Source organism: Rhineura floridana, chromosome 22 (assembly GCF_030035675.1).
Source record: "Rhineura floridana isolate rRhiFlo1 chromosome 22, rRhiFlo1.hap2, whole genome shotgun sequence".
Classification (NCBI taxonomy): Eukaryota; Metazoa; Chordata; class Lepidosauria; order Squamata; family Rhineuridae; genus Rhineura; species Rhineura floridana.
The window spans coordinates 17,411,606-17,432,868 of NC_084501.1; the positions used below are offsets into that span (position 1 = coordinate 17,411,606).

Here is a 21,263-nt window from a genome sequence, read left to right on the forward strand (position 1 = left end):
GCGCCGCGCCACTGGGGCTAAATCCAAGTGCATTTATTAAACCAAAGCACCATGCAACTGCTTCATGTCTGTGCGCGCGTGCATAGTTATCTGTGCCGGGTTTTGTTTTGTTTTAAAAAAAGATGGCACGGCACTTTCCCCAAACGGGATCCTCGGGACTGATTCCAAATCCAAAACGGGCGCAGGTGCTGCAGCCCGGCGTCGACCTCAAGGCCCGCCCCGGGCGCGCAAGCCGCGCAAAAAAAGCACGGGGAGACGTGCGCATGCGCCAGAGGAGGACGAGTGGCCGCGCGGAAAGGGTTTCCCACGTGGGTGGGGGCTGGCTCGCGGATTTGCGCGTTCCAACGGGGCGAAAGCAAGCGATCCAAAGGGATTGCTTCTGAAACTCAGGTACCCCGGGAGGGGGGGCTGATATAGGGCTTTGGAGTCGTGCCTTTCTCTTCCCCTTAAATTGCTAAATATCTCATAAAGATGCCCTTCTTTTTAATTTGCTGTGGGAGTGGGAGGGAGAGGTTGTGGCTCTCGTTTGAATAGTGGGTGGGAAAGGGGCTTTCAATATTTCTCCTGTTTCGTCTTCCCCGCCTCAGGTCCTGGCCCTTACCCCCCCCCGGTCGTTATTATTTATCTATTGCATTTATAACCCACCCTTTTGCTCCAAGGAGCTCAAGGTGGTCTCCATTGTTCTTCCCCTCCTCATTTTCATAGAATCATAGAGTTGGAAGGGGCCTTGTAGGCCATCGAGTCCAACCCTTTGCTCACAGCAGGAAATCCACAGCTAGAGCATCTCCCGCAGATAGCTGTCCAGCCTCTGCTTGAAGACATCCAGCGAAGGGGATCCCACCACCTCCCTAGGCAGTCGGTTCCATTGCCGAAGTGCCCTTACTGTCAAGCAGTTCCTTCTAATGTCCAATCTGAATCTACGCTCCTGCAACTTAAAACCATTAGACCGAGTCCTACCCTCTGGGGCAGCAGAGAACAAGTCTGTACCCTCCTCTATGTGACAGCCCTTCAGGTACTTAAAGAGTGCAATCATGTCGCCCCTCAGCCTTCTCTTCACCAGACTGAACATGCCAAGTTCCTTCAACCTTTCCTCATAAGACTTGTTCTCCATACCAGCTATCATCCTCGTCGCCCTCTTCTGAACCCGCTCTAACTTGTCTATATCTTTCTTAAAATGAGGTGCCCAGAACTGAACGCAGTATTCCAGATGAGGCCTGACCAATGCAGAATATAGTGGGACTATTACTTCCCTCGACCTGGAAACTATAGCTCTGTTTATGCAGCCCAAAACCACGTTTGCCTTTTTTGCCGCAGCATCACACTGCTGGGTCATGTTCAACTTGCGATCCACTACAATTCCAAGGTCCTTCTCACATGCACTACTGCTAAGCCAGGTATTTCCCATCCTGTACCCGTGCATTTTGTTTTTGTGGCCTAAATGCAGAATTTTAATCCCTCCCCCACCGCTCCTTCTGGAAGGAAGGGCGGGATAGAAATTTAATAAATAACAATAACCCTGTGGGGTAGGCTGAGAGGCAGAGCCTGGCCCCAGCTCATCCATGGCTGGGTGGGGATTCAAACCCTGGTCTCCCAGGTCCTAGTCTAACACTCTTTATGTTGCGTTCTAGTATGAATGACGTGCCTTTTTAAAAAAAGACGTTTTAAAGACTTTTTTTTAAAAAAAAAATGTTTCTTTTTAATATGTTTTAAAATATGTTGTTGTTTTCATACGTGTGGAAAGTCTCTTGTCCTTGAGACGTTTTGAAAGTGCGTTGGTTTGCCGCCCTGGGCTTCTTCTGGGAGGAAGGGCAGGGTACAAATTGAATAAGTAAATAACAAATTGATAAAAAGAAGCAATAAATATGCAATTAACATTCATACAGCTATGAATGTATGAGAAACATACATTCTCTAGCTCAGTGCATTCCAATTGCTGCAGCAGGCGGAAGAATTGCGAACCGGTCAGCCGAGACCCTCAGTGGTTTTTGAGTGGTCTGTGGGGGGAAATAGGTTGGGAACCCCTGCTTTAGCCACTGTGCCACCGCTGCCTCAGCACACTTATTCTCTTTTCCTTTCTGTCTAGGGCCGGGGTGGGGACCCTGTGGCCCTCCAAATGTTGCTGGATTGCAACTCCCATCATCCTATTGGGCGTGCTTGCTGGGGCTGATGGGAACTGGAGTTAAGCAACATTTGGGGGGCCACAGGGTCCCCACCCTTGCATTAGAGAGGTTAGCATTCTTTTTTCCCACTTCTTAAGTGTGTTTTTTGGGGGGTGGGGAGTTACAGTGCCCAGAGCTCTCTGGGAAGAGGGGTTGATTCTTAAACTATTCTGGGCATGTAGCTTGTGTGTGTGTGTGGGGGGGGGACATGGGACTTTTTACGTGCAAAGCTGGTGCTCTGCTGCAGAGCTGTGGGTACAGTCCACTCCAGTAGAGGTTCCCAAACTGTGCTCCGCGGGCCACCAGTTGGCCTGTGCGCTTCCTTCAGGTGGTCTGGGGCATGTCCGTATTCAATATTCAGATTGACTTTTGATTGTGTTTTTTTTTAACTGCCGCTTTTTGTTTCTCTCATTTTGTCCAATTGTGTTACAAGCAGAATGCTTCAGAATGCACATTGTAGTTCAGTGAAATGCAACGTGTAAGAAATGAAAGGGAGGCAATTAAAACCCAACCAGCACCTACCGCAGCGCATTGCTAAAACAGGCAGAAAAATCATTAAGTAGGTCTGCCGAGACCCTTGGCAGTTTTCGCGTAGCTTGTGTGGGGGCCACTGCACCGAAGTGTGCGTGTGTCTAACATGCATAAAGAAGAGAGAGAACTGTATGCGTCCGACACTTAATCGCCCAACCGTGTATGCCGTCTGAACAAAGGATAAAAATTCATACTGCTCTCCAGCGCAGGGAGGGTGATTTTTTTTAATGACTAGCATCTCTCCCCCCCCCATACTCCCCCTCTCCCCAAAGGACACTTGGTATGAGTGCCAAGAGGCTTGTGCCAGCCCCGTTCCTGCAATGAGTGGACAGGAGCATATGTGGCAAAACATTCTGCGTCTAAGTGGCTTTCAGTTGCTAGATCACGCAGGCTGCCGAACTTTGGGTGTTATTTTGCTTGAAACTATTTACATACTACTCATAGTTCAAGCAGTTTACTACAAGTTGAAATACAGATTCATTGGAAAAACAGCACATCACATAAGTAACAGCAATTTCTGCTTTCTTTAGACCAGAGGGGGGCACCTTACGGCCCTCTAGATATTGTTCGATTCCAGCTTCCAACGTTCTTGACGGTGGGCCATGCTAGTTGGGGTATGAGAGTCCAAACAACCTCTAGATGGGAGGGCTGCAGGTTCCCCACCTTGGTGTTTGGCCACTTGTTCCTCTCTAGGTTGAGCTGTTGTAAGCACAGTCTACCTTTTAGAACAGGTATGGGGAACCTGTGGCTCTCCAGATGTTGCAGGATGCCAACTCCCATCGGCCCCAGCCAGTGTGGCTAATGGTTAGAGAGGATGGGAGTTCAATCAATCAATTATTATGGTCAAAGACCAGCACTATAAGAGGATGGGAGGTGTAGTCTAGTAACATCAGGACGGCCAAAGGTTCTTCAGCCCTGTTTCAGAAAATATGCTTACAAAGTTAAATGTTTCTGCGTACCTAGAGAGCCTCCCCTGACTTTTTAGAAACCACTGACTTGTTTTTTTGGTGGGCCATTTTGCTCCCAAAGTGATTGGCACTCTGTCGCACGAGTTTTCTCTTATAAGGAATGATGATGATGATAAACCATTCCAGTTGCTTTCATTTCTTCCTTCTGTTCTTTTTTTTAAAAAATTATGCTAACTTCTGGTCTCATTTTTAGGTTGCTGTCTCCCCAGACCCCTTGAGGATGTGAGTAAATGGAACTGGGGGTGAGAGGGATAACTGGAAGGGGGCAGGGGAGGCCTTGGATGTCCAGTCAGTGGTTGAACATGAGCCAGTATGATTACACATAAACGTAAATTTCGTAGATTTCATTTCTCCATCTGAAATAAGGAGGGTGGCTACAAGGGAGAGGGTCTTTTCAGTGGTGGCTCTGCAATTGTGGAATTATCTTCTTAGAGAGGCTCACCTAATGTCTATGTAAATGTCTTTTGGGTGTAAGATGGAGACTTTTCATTATCCCGAGCCTTTTAATCATCCTAAAATATTGATATTGAAAATATTTTAATGTTTCTAAATCACAGACAGGAAAGGAGTGAGAGCCCCTCCTTACAAGATGATAATAGCCTGGTTCACACACAAATGCTTATGCTGTGGTTTGTTTAGTAAACCGTGAATTAACCACAAGTAGTCCCACAGATGATCGAACAACCCATGGTTTGTTTTGTTTTCTAGCTGCTCTTAGCTTGTGCCTTCATAGATAACATCCCTGCCGAGCTATTACAGAGCTTCCCAGACTGGTGGGCCCCTTTATTAGCTAGGATGTTTACTAAACTTAACGAAACGGGTTGCTTCCCAGCTTCATGGCAAGACGCTATAGTAATTCCCATATTTAAAAAGAGAAATCGACAAGCTCCTTCTAATTACCGTCCCATCAGTCTTCTTTCAACAATAAGTAAACTGTATGCCTTATACTTGAAAAATAAATTACAAGCCTGGATAGATGGGAATAATATTCTTGGCATAGAACAAGTAGGTTTTGGAAGAGGCTCTTCAACCTTAGATCATTGTCTCATTTTACACCATTTAGCAGAGAAATATAGCAAGTATAAGAATACTAGCCTTCATGTTGCCTTTGTCAACCTAAAGGCAGCATTTGACTCTATACCTCGTGATAAACTTTGGTATAAATTAATGAATACAACTATTGATAAAAGACTGCTATATTTAATTTATAACCTACATCAGCACACGTCACTCTGAGTGTCGTGCGACAAGGAGGGTGGGTTAACAAACTCCATCCCAACGTTTACAGGAGTAAGACAAGGCTGTGTTTTAGCCCCCCTTCTATTTACCCTTTATTTGAATGATCTGAAGGACTCCTGTCTCTCCCACGATTTCCATATTCCTAAAATGGCTGATGTTAGCTGTCCCCTGTTGCTTTATGCCGATGATGCGGCACTTTTGTCCTTTTCTAAGATTGGCCTTAAACGGATGATAATGTCATTTATGACTTATTGCACTGGGAACCAATTATCTATAAATTATGGTAAAACTAAGATTCTCGTGTTCTCAAATCAAAGAACTTTACCCGTTTGGACAATTAATGGCCACCATATAGATCAAGTTGCCCATTATAAATACTTAGGCATAACTTTTCACTCTTCTATGAGCTGGTCCTGTCATATAAGAGAGGCAATCTCGAAAGCTAGATACTCTCTTAAGAGTCTTCTCCGCTTCTATTATTATAGAGGGGGCCGCTTTGTGCCAGCGATTATCAAATTATTTAATTACAAGATTGTGCCCCAACTCTTATATGGAGCTCCGATTTGGATTCACTCTATCAACTCCACAGTTGAATCGGTCCTCTCTAGCCTATTACGCTGTCTCTTGGGTTTACCTAGATGCATCCCATCAGCGGCAGTTAGACTCGAATGCGGAATTCCATCATTGGACTGTCAGGCCTGGCTAATGACCGTTAATTACTGGGTAAAAATCTCGACTAATATTTCGCCAGGCCTTCTCCTTTTATTTTGGGGAGACTCTAACCCTTCCTCTTGGAATAATAAAATAGAACTGAAACTATTGAAGATAGGTCTATCCAAGGAATATCTGCTCCTTCACTCGCCCAGAGAAGCGGTAACCTTAATTCGTTCCCGCTTAAAGGATATTGACTATCAGCTCTCAATAAACCAGGCCTCGAAAACATGCTCTCCCTTACATTTAAATTTAACTTTTGAATTTGAAAAAATTGCTCCCTATTTTTATTTTCTCATTGTTCCCAAACTACGTATAGCATTCTCTAAAGCGAGATTCAGTTCTCTGAACTTGGCAATCCTTGAGGGGCGATTTAGGGGAATACCTTATAATCTCCATACTTGCCCGTGTTGCCCAGATAGTATTGAGACCCTTCGTCACTGTATTCTTGATTGCACTTTATATTCTCAGATCCGTTGCAAATTTTTAAACTTTATCTTATCGAACCCGATACATAAATATAAAACTCCTGATGATATAGTTGCTTCTATTTTATCTGGTATAGATAAACGAACCACTATCCAGGTGGCCAAGTTCATATATGCGGCCCAATTAATATGTGCTTCTGTGTAATGTTCCTGTTTCTCCTTATCTATGTATGTATATTGTACACTACTTGTATATCTTAATCGACTGGATTGTATTCTCATTTGGGTCTTTGACCGTAATTAAACTTATCTTATCTTTTCTATCTTGTGCCTTCATAGCTTGGGGAGCTTCTGGCTAAACAAACCATGGTTAAAGAAGGGCGGCGGACTTAATGGCAAGCCAGCATTTAAACAAACCAAAGTTGCATAAGCCAGATCATGGTTTATTGGCATGAAGCAAGCCATAGTCACACCTCTGGGCAGAGTACACTCTCTCTCTCTCTGTCTCTCTGTCTCTGTCTCTCTCTCTGTCTCTCTGTCTCTCTCTGTCTCTGACAGCATTATGTGTGAACCAGGCCAAATCAGGGGTTATCCTAACAATAACTTTCTCCTTCAAAATGATTCTTTTATCAATATGCAGATTTAACCAGTAAATTGATGCAAATGCGTGAGATTTTACAGTTTCTCTGATTCGGTTCTCAGGTCAAACCACAACACTGAGAGGAATAATCCCAAAACTCACAAGAACCTTGGGAATCCACCCAGGCATCCTGGTAACTTGACGTTGCTTAATTTCTGAAAATGTTTGTGCCGGGAACTCGAGCGTGTCCAGATGTCCCCCTGCTGCCCCCTCCCCTGCTGATTCCAGATGTGTGGTCCCTTGCTGTGGCTCACCAGTGCTAGGAAAGCCAGGCTCAGCTCCTTGGATGACAGATGCAGAAAATAGATAATAAATGGAAGCTGCAATGTAATGTTGCAGCATGAAGAATGGTGCATTGTGGAGTGCTCCTGTTGAGGGTGTCAGCCACATCTCCCCCCAAAAAACATACCAGCTTAGCTCCACTTGCCGCAAACTTTCAAGCTGCTGGCCTGATCGAAGTGCTTTGAGTCCTTGCTCCTAAAATCTCATCTTTTTCCCAATGCAAGCATGTTAAGGAGGGAGACCGTGTATTTCACACCCATTCCAGGAAAATGGGAGCCATAGCAATCTTTTTTCCTCCCACCCCCTCACCTTGGATTTTCTAACGCAACGCGACTTGTAGGCTCCTGGGAAGAATATAATCCTTTACGGCAAAATATTTTTCCTCTCGCTGGGGTCAGAAGTCAGAAAGCCATTGTCCGGTTATTTATAGCCGTGTCCTGTCTCTGAATTATCTTTGCTCCTTCGGGCAGGCACAAACCCCAGATTAGGAAAACAGCCAGCAAACGGCGTGCTGGAGGTTTTTATCTGAGGTTTTCTTTCTGTGTGCTGCGCCACCCTTTTTTAATTTATTAAAAGCGTGGTAAAGCTTTGCAACATCAAGAGTTCTTTTTCTCTCCATCTGGTGCTGGTGGGAGCCCAACAGTAGCCGGAGCCAGAGCCAATGACAGGCAGAGCCAATAAATTCTAATTTTGTCCCTCTTCCTCCCTGGTGAGTTCTACAAGGGCTGCACTGAGACTGAGGAGGAGGAAGGTGACAGACAGGGCTGTCCTCTGGACTGGTTGTAAGTAAACCAGGCAGGCAGGTGGAGGCTGGCGTGGTGGTGCCGCAGTTGCCCTAATGCACCGGCCTCCAGTGTACGTATGCCTTTAAGGAAGACTTGCTTACTCAGGCTGATCCAACATAGATTGGTTTTGCCTGAACTGCGATCCTGTGCCTCTTACTACATAACGGGCAAAACTCATCACCCAAATCAAGCCTAAAAGCACCCGCCCCTGAAATAAAACACATATTGCTCCCCGTTTAACCCTACACTTCCTTCCCCCTTCATCTCTGCTGTTTCCCTGTGTTTGAATTTTTAGATTGCAAGCACCTCGGGGCAGAGGTCTGCCTGCTTCTGTAAATACACTGTAGAGACAGATGGGTGTTATATACAGCAGGGCCCCGCTTTCCGGCGTTCCGCTAATGTAGCGGCGGGAAATTCCCCATTTTAAAGCCAGTTTTGGGCTTTTGTGGCATTTTGCTGCATTTTTGCGGCATTTTTGCATGACGCGACGCATTATCCTCAATGGGTTCCGCTTTACGGCAATTTCCGCTTTACGGCAGCAGTCCGGAATGGAACCTGCCATATAAGCAGGGCCCACCTGTACATAATAAATGATGATAGCAATTGTAGTAAAGAAAAAAGGAAGACTAGACTAAGGCCCTATCTGCACTGTACATATAAACCACTGTGGTCCCACTTGAAGCCCTCATGGCCTCCCCCCTCAAAGAATCTTGGGAATTGTAGTTTGTTAAGGGTGCTGAGAATTGTTAAGAGACCACTACATTTCCCAGAGTTCTCTGGGAAGAAGGATTGATTATTAAACCGCTGTGGGGACTGTAGCTCTGTAAGAGGGAATAGGTGTCTCCTAACAACTCAGCACCCTTAACAAAGCACGGTTTTCGGGTGTCAACAGTGGCTGTAGCACTTTAGAATTACCTCCCCTTAAAAATTGAGACAGGCACTGTCTCTGTTATCTTTTCATTTATTTTATTTATTATTTATTTATTACATTTATATACCGCCCATAGCCGAAGCTCTCTGGGCGGTTTTCAGTACCTATTGAAGACCTTCCTCTTTCAACAAGCCTTTTAAGTAGAGACCTTATCCCAGTCTGCGTCTGTGCTGGAATGGCTTTTTAAGATGCTTTTAAAGATTTTTTTTAAAATATGTCTTGCTTTAATATATTTTAAAGTCTTTTGTTTTTGAGATGTTTCCAAGTGTTTTTCATGTTTTTGTTTGCTGCCTTGGGTTCCTTCTGGGAGGAAGGGTAGGATAATAATTAATTCAGTGGTGTCATACTGTTTTAAATGTATAGTGCAGATGGGGACCCAGTAATTGTCCTTGTTAGTCATGTTGATTTTTTTAATGGGCCTACTATGTGTAGGACTAACATAGTTGAATGTACCTTATAGGGTTGAATCCAAAGCCCTGCTCGGAGTAGACCCACTGAAACCATAACTTAGTATAAATAAATAATAATAATTAGTGGTGTCTGTTCCCTTCAGTACGTCTATTCTAAGTAGTGATAGCGTTTTTTCTTAAAAAACAAACAAACCCTGAAACTTTGTTGAAACTTGGCATGTCAAACCAGATTCTTGGTGTGTGGTGGATCTCTCTCCAAAATTCCTTTCTCTTTGCTCTTTCCAGGGTCTTTCAGGAAAAAAGATTCAGAAGTTTTCATCGGTAATCTCCCACTGGATGTCAAAGAGGTGATATTTTGGTGTTCGTTTTTCAAGACGTTTCTCATGAAAGCTTTCATGGTCTGTCTTTTTCTAACAATGCATATTAAGCCCGGGGAAATGAGTCCGTTATAGCGATAGTGACTCCAAATACTCTTTGCTTTAGCTTTGAGAAAAGCTGTCTTCTGGAGCCGTCCTTGTTTAGACAAAAACACCAAGAATAAATGTGTCTCACGTAATAATGTAAGAACATTGGAAGAGCTGGCTGGATCAGGCCAGTGACCCATCTAGTCCAGCATCCTGTTCTCACAGATGAGAGAACTAGATGACCATGGGAAACCCACAAGTAGGACCTGAGTGCAAAAGCACTCTCCCCTCCTGAGGCTTCCGGCAACTGGTTTTCAGAAGCATGCTGCCTCTGACTAGGGTGGCACAGCACAGCCATCACGGCTAGTAGCCATTGATAGCCCTGTCCTCCACGAATTTGTCTAATCTTCTTTTAAAGCCATCCAAGCTGGTGGCCATTACTGCATCTTGTGGGAGCAAATTCCATAGTTTAACGATGTGCTGCGTGAAGTTCCTTCCTTTTGCCTGCCCTGAATCTTCCAGCATTCATTGGATGTCCATGATCGGTGTTACGCAGGGGAGATGCTATTTCTGTGTCCGCCTGCTACCCAGGCCAGGTGTGGTCATGTGGTCCAAGTTGCTTTGTAGGCATCATCTAACCCAGGAGGCTCCGCCCACCCCACTTCCTTCCCGTCCTTCTCATCTTCAATTTGGATTCCGTTTGGGGCCATCCGCACTCTACATTCAAAGCAGAGTTGTACCACCTTAAGCAGTCATGGCTTCCCCCGGAGAATCCTGGGAACTGCAATTTGTGAAGGGTGCTGAGAGACTCCTCTTCCGCCGACAGAGCTAAAATTCTCTGGGAAGAGGGATCGGTTGATCAGCCAATTGTTAAAATGGCTGGCTTGGTTCAACGTGTCGTGAACTCTTTTCCTCTTGTTTCCATCTCAGATGGAAATGGTGCTCTTGCTGAAGGAGTTCGGTGTGAAGTCCGTCAAGAAGTGCATGTCGCTTTGTAGCAGGTGCGTGCCTTTCCTGTCAAAAGCAAAATCTGCATGCAGTGCTCTGCCTGCTTTTTGCCTGTGGCCCCTCCCACTATGGGCATGTGGCCCCCGGAGGGTTGCCCGGAAGGGGATGTGGCCCTCAGGCTGGTGACTGTTCCCTGTCCTGAGCCACGTTTGGCGGTTCTTGGTACTGGCTGTTGTTTTCCTCGAGATTAATCCTCCATTGCGGTGCAACGAACAACATTGTGTTGCATTCTTTTGAACCCCCCTCTTAGTTTTGTGTTTCTGGAGCTGGCGTCCCCCGAGGCGGTGCAGCTAGCTGTCCAGTGTCTGAACGGGAGCCTGGTGCGCGGGAGGCGTATAACTGTGGCCGTTGCGGAGGACAGGCGGCCCCACGAGCCGGCGAAGATAAACACAGGGATGCCGGTAAATATATCTGCTTCTCTATTTAAAAAAAAAACAAGTGGCGGGGAGCCTTTTCTCCTGCCCTTGAAGCAGGCATGGGAACCGTTGGCCCTGTAGATGTTGTTGAGTACAAATCCCATCATCCCTTGCGATGCTGTCAACAAGCCTTTTAGGTGGAGACCTATCCCAGTCTGCATTTGTGCAGGAATGGCTTTTTAAGATGTTTTTAAAGGTGTTTTTAACACGTTTTTTTAAAAAGATGTTTTGTGTAATATATTTTAAAGTCTGCTGTTATGTTTTAAAGTGTTTTTAGCGTTTGGTTGCCACCCTGGGCTCCTACTGGGAGGAAGGGCGGGGATATAATAATAATAATAATAATATTTAAATAGGGACATAGTAAGTACCGAGTAAGATCTTTGGTCTATCTACCTTGGTGTTGTCTACACTGATTGGGGGGCGGGAACAGGGGGATTCAAGACCTGGGATATTTTCTCCAGCCCTACCTGGGGACTGAACCTGCGACCTTCTGTGTGCAGAGTGGGTGTTCGACCTCTGAGCTGCGGCCCTTCCCAACACTCAAAGCCATGTCTTTTTTGCGTTTCGCTTTTTGGATGATGGGGTTTCAAAAACGTTGTTGTTGTTGCAGGATTTGGAACTTGTCCTCTGCGAAGAGCTTGGACTGAACTCTGGTATGTTGCATTTCTTTTGGGGTGGGGGTGTTCTTTTTATTTCATTTGATTTGAGAACCCGCTGTATCCCGTAGGGTGAGAGCAGCTTTCCAGGAGTCCTTTTTTCCCCTCCACCTCCCTTAAATGTTAACGGTTTGATTCTCATAGGGCTCGCTGCCCAAGGAAATCTAATTCTTTGGAGGCCAAATGAAATAAAAGATGGCATGGCTATGTTCTCCCTCCGCTGTCGGAGGCAGGATTCTGCTGAATACCAGTTTCTTGGAGTTGCAAGTGGGGAGAGTCGCCGTTGCGCTCCGGTCCTGCTTGGGGGCTTCCCATTGGGGCATCTGGTTGGCCACTGAGAGAACAGGACGCTGGCCTAGAGGGGCCTTTAACCTGATCCAGCAGTCAGGCTCTTCTGATATTCTGAGATATCCCTCCAATCGCTCTTCACAGATGCATCCACGCCACACTTGCAAAGCGTGGCAGCGCTAAAAGTGGGTGCTCTGCCTGCCGCCCCCCTTGCAGTTTTCAAACTGGCCCTCGACATTCCGTGGCTACTGAGCAAGCTCAGTCCTCATGGGACTGAATTTTGTGCAAGTTGCCCCACTAGTTGTTGTGTTTTTATCAGTAGTGTAGTTGCAAAAGATGAGAGCCGTTGTGGTGTAGTGGTTAGAGTGTTGGACTATGACCTGGGAGACCAGGGTTCAAATCCCCACACAGCCATGAAGCTCCCTGGGTGACCTTGGGCCAGCCACTGCCTCTCACCCTCAGAGGACAGCAGTGGTAAACCCCTTACCATGAAAACCCTATTCATGGGGTCGCCATAAGTCGGGATCGACTTGAAGGCACTCCATCATCAGCATCATCAGTTGCAAAAGTGCAGGGTCCCCTCATAGCCACGCTCCCTTTCGCTCTTTCTCTCATCTCCCTTGCTCTCTGTGTCGTCTTGCGAGTCCACATTCCATTACAGCAGATGTCCCTAGAAGTCAATGGGTATGAAAGGGGAGGCTGTGTGTTAGCTACTGAGAAGAGTCTTCTCGGTGGCTGACTCGCTTCCTTTCCCTATGATGGGCTGCAATCAGCATGAAAGGACAAGGAGTCTTTTTTTCCAGTGGTTAACTTGGGCTCATACATAGAGACCTGGCTGGGACCCTGTTCCCCCCAAAATAAGGGGTCTACGATCCCCCGCAACTCCTGGTTTTTATAGCGGGAGCAGAGTTCTTCTGCAAACCTTGGGATTTCCCCAAGCATATTGAGACCATCCTCTTACAGATATTTTCTTCTCAGTTGGCTTCATTTTGGTTCCATTTCTGTCGGTACGTTTGCCACCTGAGGTTGGTATTAGCAGGTGCGGTGCCTGCCTTAAAAGCTTCCCCCTTTCCTCCTTGTTCTTGGCAGATCCTGTCCCCAAAGCCGACACCCAGATCTTGACCCCTTCGAAGCAGAAGGCTCTTTACGCTGTTCCCATTGAAATGAGGTGAGGAGGGATACTGACGGGCAGGTCTTGGGTTGGCGGAGAAACTCGATTTTTGTTTGCATTTCAATGAGACGCTGCCTAATTTGTACTTCTCAGGCCATTATGCAAACCAGAACACAGCTATCTTCTGAAATTTGCACTTTTCTCCAACTGCACAATGAGCACAATATATATATATACACATTGGGGAAATGTGTGCATGAAAACTTATATGAATGAAAACCGCATACAAAACCATAGTGCTAGGGGCAACTGCAGGTATACCCCATAGCTATCTAATACAAATTTATTATATGCTGTTATATACAGAGTAAACCCATTGGGTTTTAGCCAACTAAGTTCTACTCAAGAGTAGACCCGTTGAAGTTAATGGACCTAACTTGGCCATTAATTTCAGTAGGTCTATTCTGAGCCAGTGTGGCATAGTGGTTAGAGCATTGGACTATGACCTGGGAGCCCAGGGTTCGAATCCCCACCCAGCCATGAAGCTGACTGGGTGACCTTGGGCCAGTCACTGCCTCTCAGCCTCAGAGGAAGGCAAAGGTAAACCCCTCTGAATACCGCTTACCATGAAAACCCTATTCTTAGGGTCCCCATAAGTTGGGATCGACTTGAAGGCAGTCCATTTCCATTTTCATTCTGAGTCGGACTACCATTGGGTACAACCCCTTAAAAATAAAAGACGCAAGGGACTCTGGTCCATTCTTTTCAGTGGGTCTCCTTTGAGTAAAACCCTGTTATGGAAATATGTATGCAGAGTGATTCAGCGTCTGAGCTGCGTGTGTGTGTTTACCTAAGTGGCAGGCTTTTACCCTGCATTTAGATCACTGAGACTTAAGACTTAGTAAGATAAGAAAAGCTACTTTATTTGTAGAAATGCATAGTTGATAGGAAAGGCATACCTAGTTAACTAAGTTGGAGGCACAACGCCCAGGCTTGGGTCTTGCCCTCATGGCTCAGGAGAGAGCAAAGACAAAGATGTCTCCTCTCTCCTCGGACAGTCGAAGAAGATGGAGGGGCAAATCAGCTTTCCAGAGCATATCGGTTTACAACGGAAGGAAGTCAGGTAGAGAACAGCACAGGTAAAGTAGGCAAGCCTGGCCAGCTGGAGGACCCTCACTCTGTCTTCCTTCTGGAATGCAAACGAAAGAACCCAAACCGGAGTTGCTGTTGCCCCACTTCCAACAAACCCACGATCACAGACTTGTGACTTATGCTCTCTTGCCAGTTGTTTTTAATCGAGTGAAAGAAAGTATTTTACGCTGTGTTTGGATTTTCCTTCTAGAACCTCCTTCCTGGTGCACATGTTGAAAGATTGCTTTCAGGAGGTCAGTTGGCTGCTCTCCATTGCGAAAGTCACTGGAAAAGTGGGGCTCCTGGTGATGGATACCATTCCACAGTCCCCTTACTTCTGGGCCATCCACCTCACGAAGGTTTGTGCAAACAACAAACTCTTGTTTAGTAGAGCACCTCCATTTGAGAAAACAGCATGCTAGTTTGTCAGCCACTGCTTACCGGGGCTGTAGTTCCATTCAGCCTGCAGAAACAAAGCAGTTGGTGCCCCCTATTGGCAGTGGGGGGGAAATGTAACCTCATAATGTACTGTAATGCAGTTGATTGTTGCTCATTGAGCTCTAACGCACTTTGGCTGGACTCTGCTGGGCGAACCAACCTCGTGTGGCAAAGAGAGTAAACGGAAGCGAGTCGCTTCTGATGGCCTCCGTGCACATGGGTTTTGTAGGGCAAGAGGGGAGACAGGGAGAGGAACTGAAACGTTCCTTTTTAAATGGAGGGTGAATTTCATGAGGGCTACAAGCTTGATTTGTGTCTGTGTGAATCGTCCAACGGGAGCTGAAATACCCATACTGCTGTTTTTTTTGTTAAAAATGTAGGAATGCCATCAAAATATGCAAAAGCTGTTCACTGCCTTGGCAGAAGTTGAGTCTCAGGTTCCCTTTCTGATCAAGCAAGACGTCCACCAAGGGACACGGTGCCTGGCAGAGTGCGTTGTAGGGAACGAAGGCAATGCCTGGAACAGGTTAGAGGAATGCAGAAACAAATGAAGACACGTTCTCTCCGTTTGGGTCAAGAACAATTTATATACAGTTAGGCAAATGTGGATGAGGTATTTTTGCTGGTGGCTAATTGTGATGATAGCTGGAGAACCTCCCTGTGCTGTAGCAGTTCACCTCTTGGCTACCACAGTCTGGGGGCCAACTATAGGATCTCTCACAGGCACCTGGTTGTCCACTGTGGCAACAGGATGCTGGACTAGATGGGCCATTAGGCTGACCCAGCAGCTGGACTCTTACTATGCTCTTAGGAGAGGGCTGTCTTCATCACGCCATGCTTGTGAGTTTCCCGGGAGCTTTCGGCTGTCCCTCATGGGAAACAGAATACTGGATTGGGCAGTCATAAAAATGGAGGTAACTCTTTTTGTTTTGGTCCCTTCCCCTCTCTCAGGTGCTGGGTTTTGGAAAAGGCGGAGGATCTGGCAATGGTGTTCTTTGTGGACTTTGGGCACTCCGCCACTGTCCCCTTGAATTCCCTGCGGAAGCTGGACAGAGATGAATTCTGGAAAATAAAACCTCTGGCGCAGCCGTTTGCACTCCAAGAAGGTAACTGAAGAAGGGTGGGCAGGGGCAGAGGCAGAAGTGGGTGGAGCAGTGAATATAAAAAGGCCAGTTTCTCTCTCACACACACCCCTCCCAGAACCCCAGGAGGGGTCCCTGAGCATGCAAAGGGATACAGTGTCTGGGGGAGGCGGAGACAAACAAAATAAGCCAGGGAGGGTGAATGGAACGGAGTGGGGAGTCCCAAACTGGTCCACGACCTTCATTAGGGGGTCCACATTAAATATTCATTATTGATACTTAATTGTGTTTTAATTGCTGCTTTTATTTCCCATACTGTGTTTTCTTGTATTAAGATTTGAATTCTGTGGGATGCAAATTGTAAACGGCAACACAAATCCAAAGAATAAAAAGAAGCCATAAAAATGCCATTAAAAATCATCCTGCGCTTAGCAGGGCACAGTTGGTGTAACCGGCGGATCATGACATAGTCTGCTGAGATCATTGATCATTTTCAGGTAGTCCCTGGGGAAGAAAATTTGGGGAGCTTCATTCAGGTGGCCCACAGCAGGCCCCCGTTAAACATTAGTGTTGATTTTTAATTTTATTTTCATGGCTTCTTTTTATTTCTTAGTTTGCATTTTATCAGATTGGGAACCAGTGGCAGTGTAGTGGTTAGAGTGTCAAGACTAGGACCTGGGAGACCAGGGTTCAAATCCTCGCTCAGCCATGAAGCTTGCTGGGTGACCTTGGGCAAGTCACTGTCTCTCAGCCTTGAGGGCTGCTGTGAGGATTAAAATTATTTATTTATTGCATCTGTATCCTGCCTTTCCTCCAAGGAGCTCAAGGTGGCATACAAATAGGTCTCTCTCCCTCCCAATTTTATCCTCACAACAACCCTGCGAGGTAGGTTAGGCTGAGAGACGGTGACTGGCCCAAGGTCACTCAGTGGAGTTTCATGGCTGAACGGGGATTTGAACCCTGGTCTCCTGGGTCCCATTCTGACACTCTAACCTCTGCACTACAGGGGGGAGGGGGGAGGCAAGACCCATGCATGCCACCTTGAACTCCTTGGAGGAAAGGTGGGATATAAATGTAGCAATAAACAAAAAAATTGTGCTACAACAAAATGCAGTGTGCAAAATAAAAGCAGCAACGAAAATACAGTTAAAAACCACACCACATCTAGTGCAATGCTCTGCAATCGCTACAACAGGGAGAAACAGGCGGGTCAGAGGAGACATGATAGAAGTGTATAAAATTATGCATGGCATTGAGAAAGTAGATAGAGAAAAGTTCTTCCTCTCTCATAACACTAGAACTCATGGACATTCAAAGAAGCTGAATGTTGGAAGATTCAGGACAGACAAAAGGAAGTACTTCTTTACTCAGCGCATAGTTAAACTATGGAATTTGCTCCCACAAGATGCAGTCATGGCCACCAGCTTGGACGGCTTTAAAAGAAGATTAGACAAATTCATGGAGGACAGGGCTATCAATGGCTACTAGCCATGATGGCTGTGCTGTGCCACCCTAGTCAGAGGCAGCATGCTTCTGAAAACCAGTTGCCGGAAGCCTCAGGAGGGGAGAGTGTTCTTGCACTCGGGTCCTGCTTGCGGGCTTCCCCCAGGCACCTGGTTGGCCACTGTGAGAACAGGATGCTGGACTAGATGGGCCACTGGCCTGATCCAGCAGGCTGTTCTTATGTTCTTATCATTAAGTGGGCCACCAAGACTCTCTCAGCAAGGGGGAAAAGGTTTGGGAACCAATGGAATGGAGTATCCTGCAGCTGGGCTCTGCTGGCTTGATCCCTGAAGAGGAACACACTCTCCATGTTGCAAGATTCTTGTTTTCAGGCCCCACTTGTCTACTGAAGGGTTCCTTTGGACTGTTCTCTCTTTCTCCTGTAGGTGTTTTCCCGCCTCAAGTCATGATGCGACAGATTCTGGAAGGGAAGGTGGTCGGCCAGTTGCAGAGAGAGGTAGGAAGAGGAAGTGGTTTGAAGTGGTTTGCATTTTTTGTTAACGCCTGGAGGGAATGCTTTTCTTGTCTTCCAAACCCTGATATCCATGGGACTGATTTTTCTCTTTAATTGACATTGGTGACTCATTGAATGCTCCGAAGGGTTTTAAAGTGGTCAAGAGGATGAGTGACCCAGTGGTAGGGAAGCCCTCTTTGTTCCTTTCCGAGTCACTCCCCTGGACGTGCTTCCTGATGGGAAGCAAGCCAGCAAGCTCTAGAACAGTGGTCCACGTGTTGTATTAAACCGTAGCAGAAAACAAAACTGTGGTTTAAGGTGAACCGAAAAGTGCCTTGCCATGCTCTCCCCCTGGTTCTGTTGCCGCTGGAAGTCTGGCTTCTCATGACTTCGGAACCCATGGTTTGTTTCTCTGCAAACAAACCATGAACTCTAATGTTTGTTTTTTTGCTTGCTGCCTATAGTTTGTTCAGGGGGAGACAAACCGCAAGCTCAGGCTCAGACATCATTGTTGTAAACCACCCAGAGAGCTTCGGCTGTGGGGTGGTATACAGGTTTAATAAATAAATAAACAAATAAATCATAAAATAAATCATAACAAGAGCCCTGATAGATCAGGCCAAATGCCCATCTTGTCGAGCGCCCTGTTTTCACAGGGGCCAATCGGATTCCTCTAGGTCCTAGAGTCTAGGCAGGGCATGAACATGAGCCCTCCCTCACTGTTGCTCGTAAAAGAACATCAGAAGAGTCTGACTGCAGGATCTAGTCCAGCCTCCCATTCTCACAGTGGCCAACCAGATGCCCCGATGGGAAGCCCGCAAGCAGGAACAGAGTGCAACAGCAGCTCACCCCACTCTAGTTCGCCAGCACTGGGGGGTCGTCCACAGCCATCACGGCTAGTAGCCATTGGTAGCCTTCTTCATGAATTTGCATAATGCTTTGTTAAAGCCATCCAAGTTGGTGGCCACCCCTGCCTCCAGTGTGAGTGAATCCCATAGTTTAACCACGTCCTGTGGGAAGAAATCCTTCCTTTTGCCTGTCCCGTTCTCATGACTTCTGAACCCATGGTTTGTTTCTCTGCAAACAAACCATGTACTCTAATAAGGTTTGTTTCAGCTTCTCTGGATGGCCCCGAGTTCTAGTCTTATCAGAGAGGGAGAAAAACATAGTGCGCAAATCTTGTACGCCTTTTGTCATGTCATGGAATTGTAGAGTTGGAAGGGACCTAAAAGGCAATCGAGTCCAATCAGTGCAGGAATCCAAATGTCCATTCCCCCCCCCCGCCTGCCCACCCCCCATTACTCTCCTGTTAAACTAAAAAGGCCCAAATGTTGTAATCTTTCCTTATAGGGAGATTGTTAACAACAAACCAGACCCTGCTGATTTCCTGGCAGCAGAGATGCACGACGAGAACTCTTCAGCCCCATGCAACAGCAGTAAAAGCACTTACATTTAAACCATCAGTTTTTAACTGGTTTAATGTGACGGGGGGCACCAAGCAACGGGCAGACTCCTCCCCGGTAGAGAATTCTGCTTAATCTCTGCAGCAGAAGTGGCTGATCCAAAGAAAGTTTTTTGGCTCCCCAATTCCTAGCAGAGGCAAGCACATCATACAGAGATATTGCAGTCAGGCTCACCGGAGCGTTTTAATTCCATGCAGCGCAGAGTTCGGGGAATTACTCAAAGGCCACTTTCCTGCACATGCATGTTCTGAGGCTAACGCCTGTTGGAGATTGCACCGTCCTGAATCTAAATTTGATGCCAAGAAAAGTTGAATTTACGAGATTGTTTAAATCTATGGAATCCATAAGTTCAGTGTAGTTTGAATTCTCCAGCTGATAGGGGTGATGGCTTAAAGCGGGGAGCTTGGGACTTCAGTAAAGGATTGCCAGTGCTTCTTTCCTTCAGGCATCTGGTTGTATCTAACTTAAGTTTTACTCAGAATAGACCTATTGAAATGAATGGACCAGGTAATCGCTCATTAACTTCAATGGGGTCTACCGAGAGTAGGACTAACATTGGATACAACCCTTTGTCTTTGCCATCTTTAAGGTCTAGAAGTTTGCTTGCTTTTAATTTTTAAAAATAAACCAGCTTTCAAGCTGCTGGGTTGCTACTGAAAGCCCTGTTCAGCTCCTGAAAGCTGGTCCATGCAAGGTTACAAGAGGCTATGTGGTGGCGATGAGGGTGGATGTCTGTAAAATTAAAACAAAAAAAAACTTTAAAAAAACAACAACCAAACCCTTCTTTTTTGAAACTCTTACAGCCGCACATTTTGAAGTTCGCCCTCGAAGCAAACTAGGAAGAAGTCGTTCAAAGGAACTGGAGAGAACACTGATGGGACGAGCTGCTGGGAGAAGGGATTATAAATGTTGCTTTTGATGGGAGATGGATGAGCGTAAAGATATTTGGCTTTAGAGTCTCGCCCCCCCCCCAATTCAATTCAGTTGTTTTTGCTTCTGGATCTGCTTAAAAGCAGTTTGTTGAGTTGCGTTCTCTTTAAAATGAAGAAGATGAGACTGCTTAGTAGATGCTGTGACAGGAACTAAAATATCATTGTGTTGAGATAAAGCACTTTGCATCTTAAGTTTCTGGATAAACTCTTGATGCTGAGGTGGGGCTGTCCTTCCCACCTTGTTTCTGAATTTAGCATGTTACAATTAAATGTCTATATCCAAAATGTGGCTCATTTTTAAAAAAAAGAAAATTAAAATTGGGGAGTTGCATATGTGATGCTGAGGAAGACAGGTACTTGATAGTCTTCCTTCTCCCAGCCACGTGAAATTTTTACTCTGAGAAATTACTGCTGAGTTCCCCCACTTCTGTTCCTTCTCCCTCCAAGATCTGCTAACTTTAAAATAATGCACTAGACTGAAAGAAAAATAACATTGGGACTGTGGATCTCTGAGGGCTGCCCTGGCCTGATTCTTTAGGGACAGGAGTTCATTTGTTCTTTAACCTAGTGAGAGTATATAAGGTGATCCGATACTCACAGCTATTAACCTGGCATTGAGGAAGCTTGACCCTCTGGTGCTCAACTCTCATACTGGCCAGATTCTTGGCCCAGTTGCTTACCCCATATTTATATCCTTGCAGGATATTGCATGCACTGAGCCTACTTCTGAAAGAAAAGTGCGTGCAAGAGGAATTAAATCGCATCACAACAGGCTCCCCAAACCACACCTATCGGATGATGTCATTTGTGACATCATGGATTTGGCTGCACAGGCCTGTTCCCAGCTGACAAGTGGGGGATTAAATCCTGATTCAGGAAAGCGGAGAAAATAAAACCTTGGCTTTAGCAGTGCCAGATTTGACAGTGCCCTGAAAAGTGCTTTGAAATCCCAACTTTGGGACCCCAAAGCACTTTGTGTCATTGTGACATCAGGTAATTGTCAGATTTGGCCATAAAGAGTCAACATCCCTGATGAGGATTCCAAAGTAGTTGTTCCCATGACTAGCCTGAGCTGGGACCATTTTTAACAATACAGGTGTTGTGTCAGGATCATGTGGAATGCCAAACAGATACAGAAAAATCTAGTACGAACATCCTATGAACTCAAGAGCCTAAGAATATTTAGGAAGTGTTTTTTTTAAGCTTCTAGACCTCATTGATTCGGGGGGCAGGAATTAACCTGGCTGCAACACCTAGCTGCTCCCCTGCTTTGCAGACAGAGAGGTAAGACCA

General features: G+C 46.0%; 1 protein-coding gene across 2 annotated transcripts; it reads left to right on the top strand.

The window, feature by feature from the left end:
* The first annotated feature begins 246 nt into the window (after positions 1-246).
* Positions 247-20,255, top strand: TDRD10 (tudor domain containing 10). 2 transcript variants are annotated; one of them, XM_061605965.1, is made up of 14 exons: positions 247-390; positions 1,180-1,394; positions 3,852-3,880; positions 6,739-6,809; positions 9,370-9,431; positions 10,419-10,489; positions 10,747-10,897; positions 11,523-11,565; positions 12,946-13,024; positions 14,310-14,457; positions 14,917-15,062; positions 15,488-15,642; positions 17,508-17,578; positions 19,842-20,255. In XM_061605965.1, the coding sequence occupies exons 2-14, from the start codon at positions 1,278-1,280 to the stop codon at positions 19,875-19,877; spliced, it is 1,179 nt and encodes a 392-aa protein (XP_061461949.1). In that variant the 5' UTR covers positions 247-390; positions 1,180-1,277; the 3' UTR covers positions 19,878-20,255. The 2 variants fall into 2 exon arrangements, with proteins under 2 accessions (XP_061461949.1, XP_061461950.1); XM_061605966.1 differs by lacking the exon at positions 1,180-1,394.
* Positions 20,256-21,263: the final 1,008 nt, after the last annotated feature.

What these genes read in the sequence shown, in the direction of transcription:
- TDRD10 (XM_061605965.1), top strand. Translation starts at nt 1,278, where the DNA reads ATGCAGCCCAAAACCACGTTTGCCTTTTTTGCCGCAGCATCACACTGC. An exon ending in AGATAAACACAGGGATGCCG is followed by an intron (nt 10,898 to 11,522) that starts GTAAATATATCT and finishes TTGTTGTTGCAG; the next exon opens with GATTTGGAACTTGTCCTCTG. An exon ending in GGGCCATCCACCTCACGAAG is followed by an intron (nt 14,458 to 14,916) that starts GTTTGTGCAAAC and finishes TTAAAAATGTAG; the next exon opens with GAATGCCATCAAAATATGCA.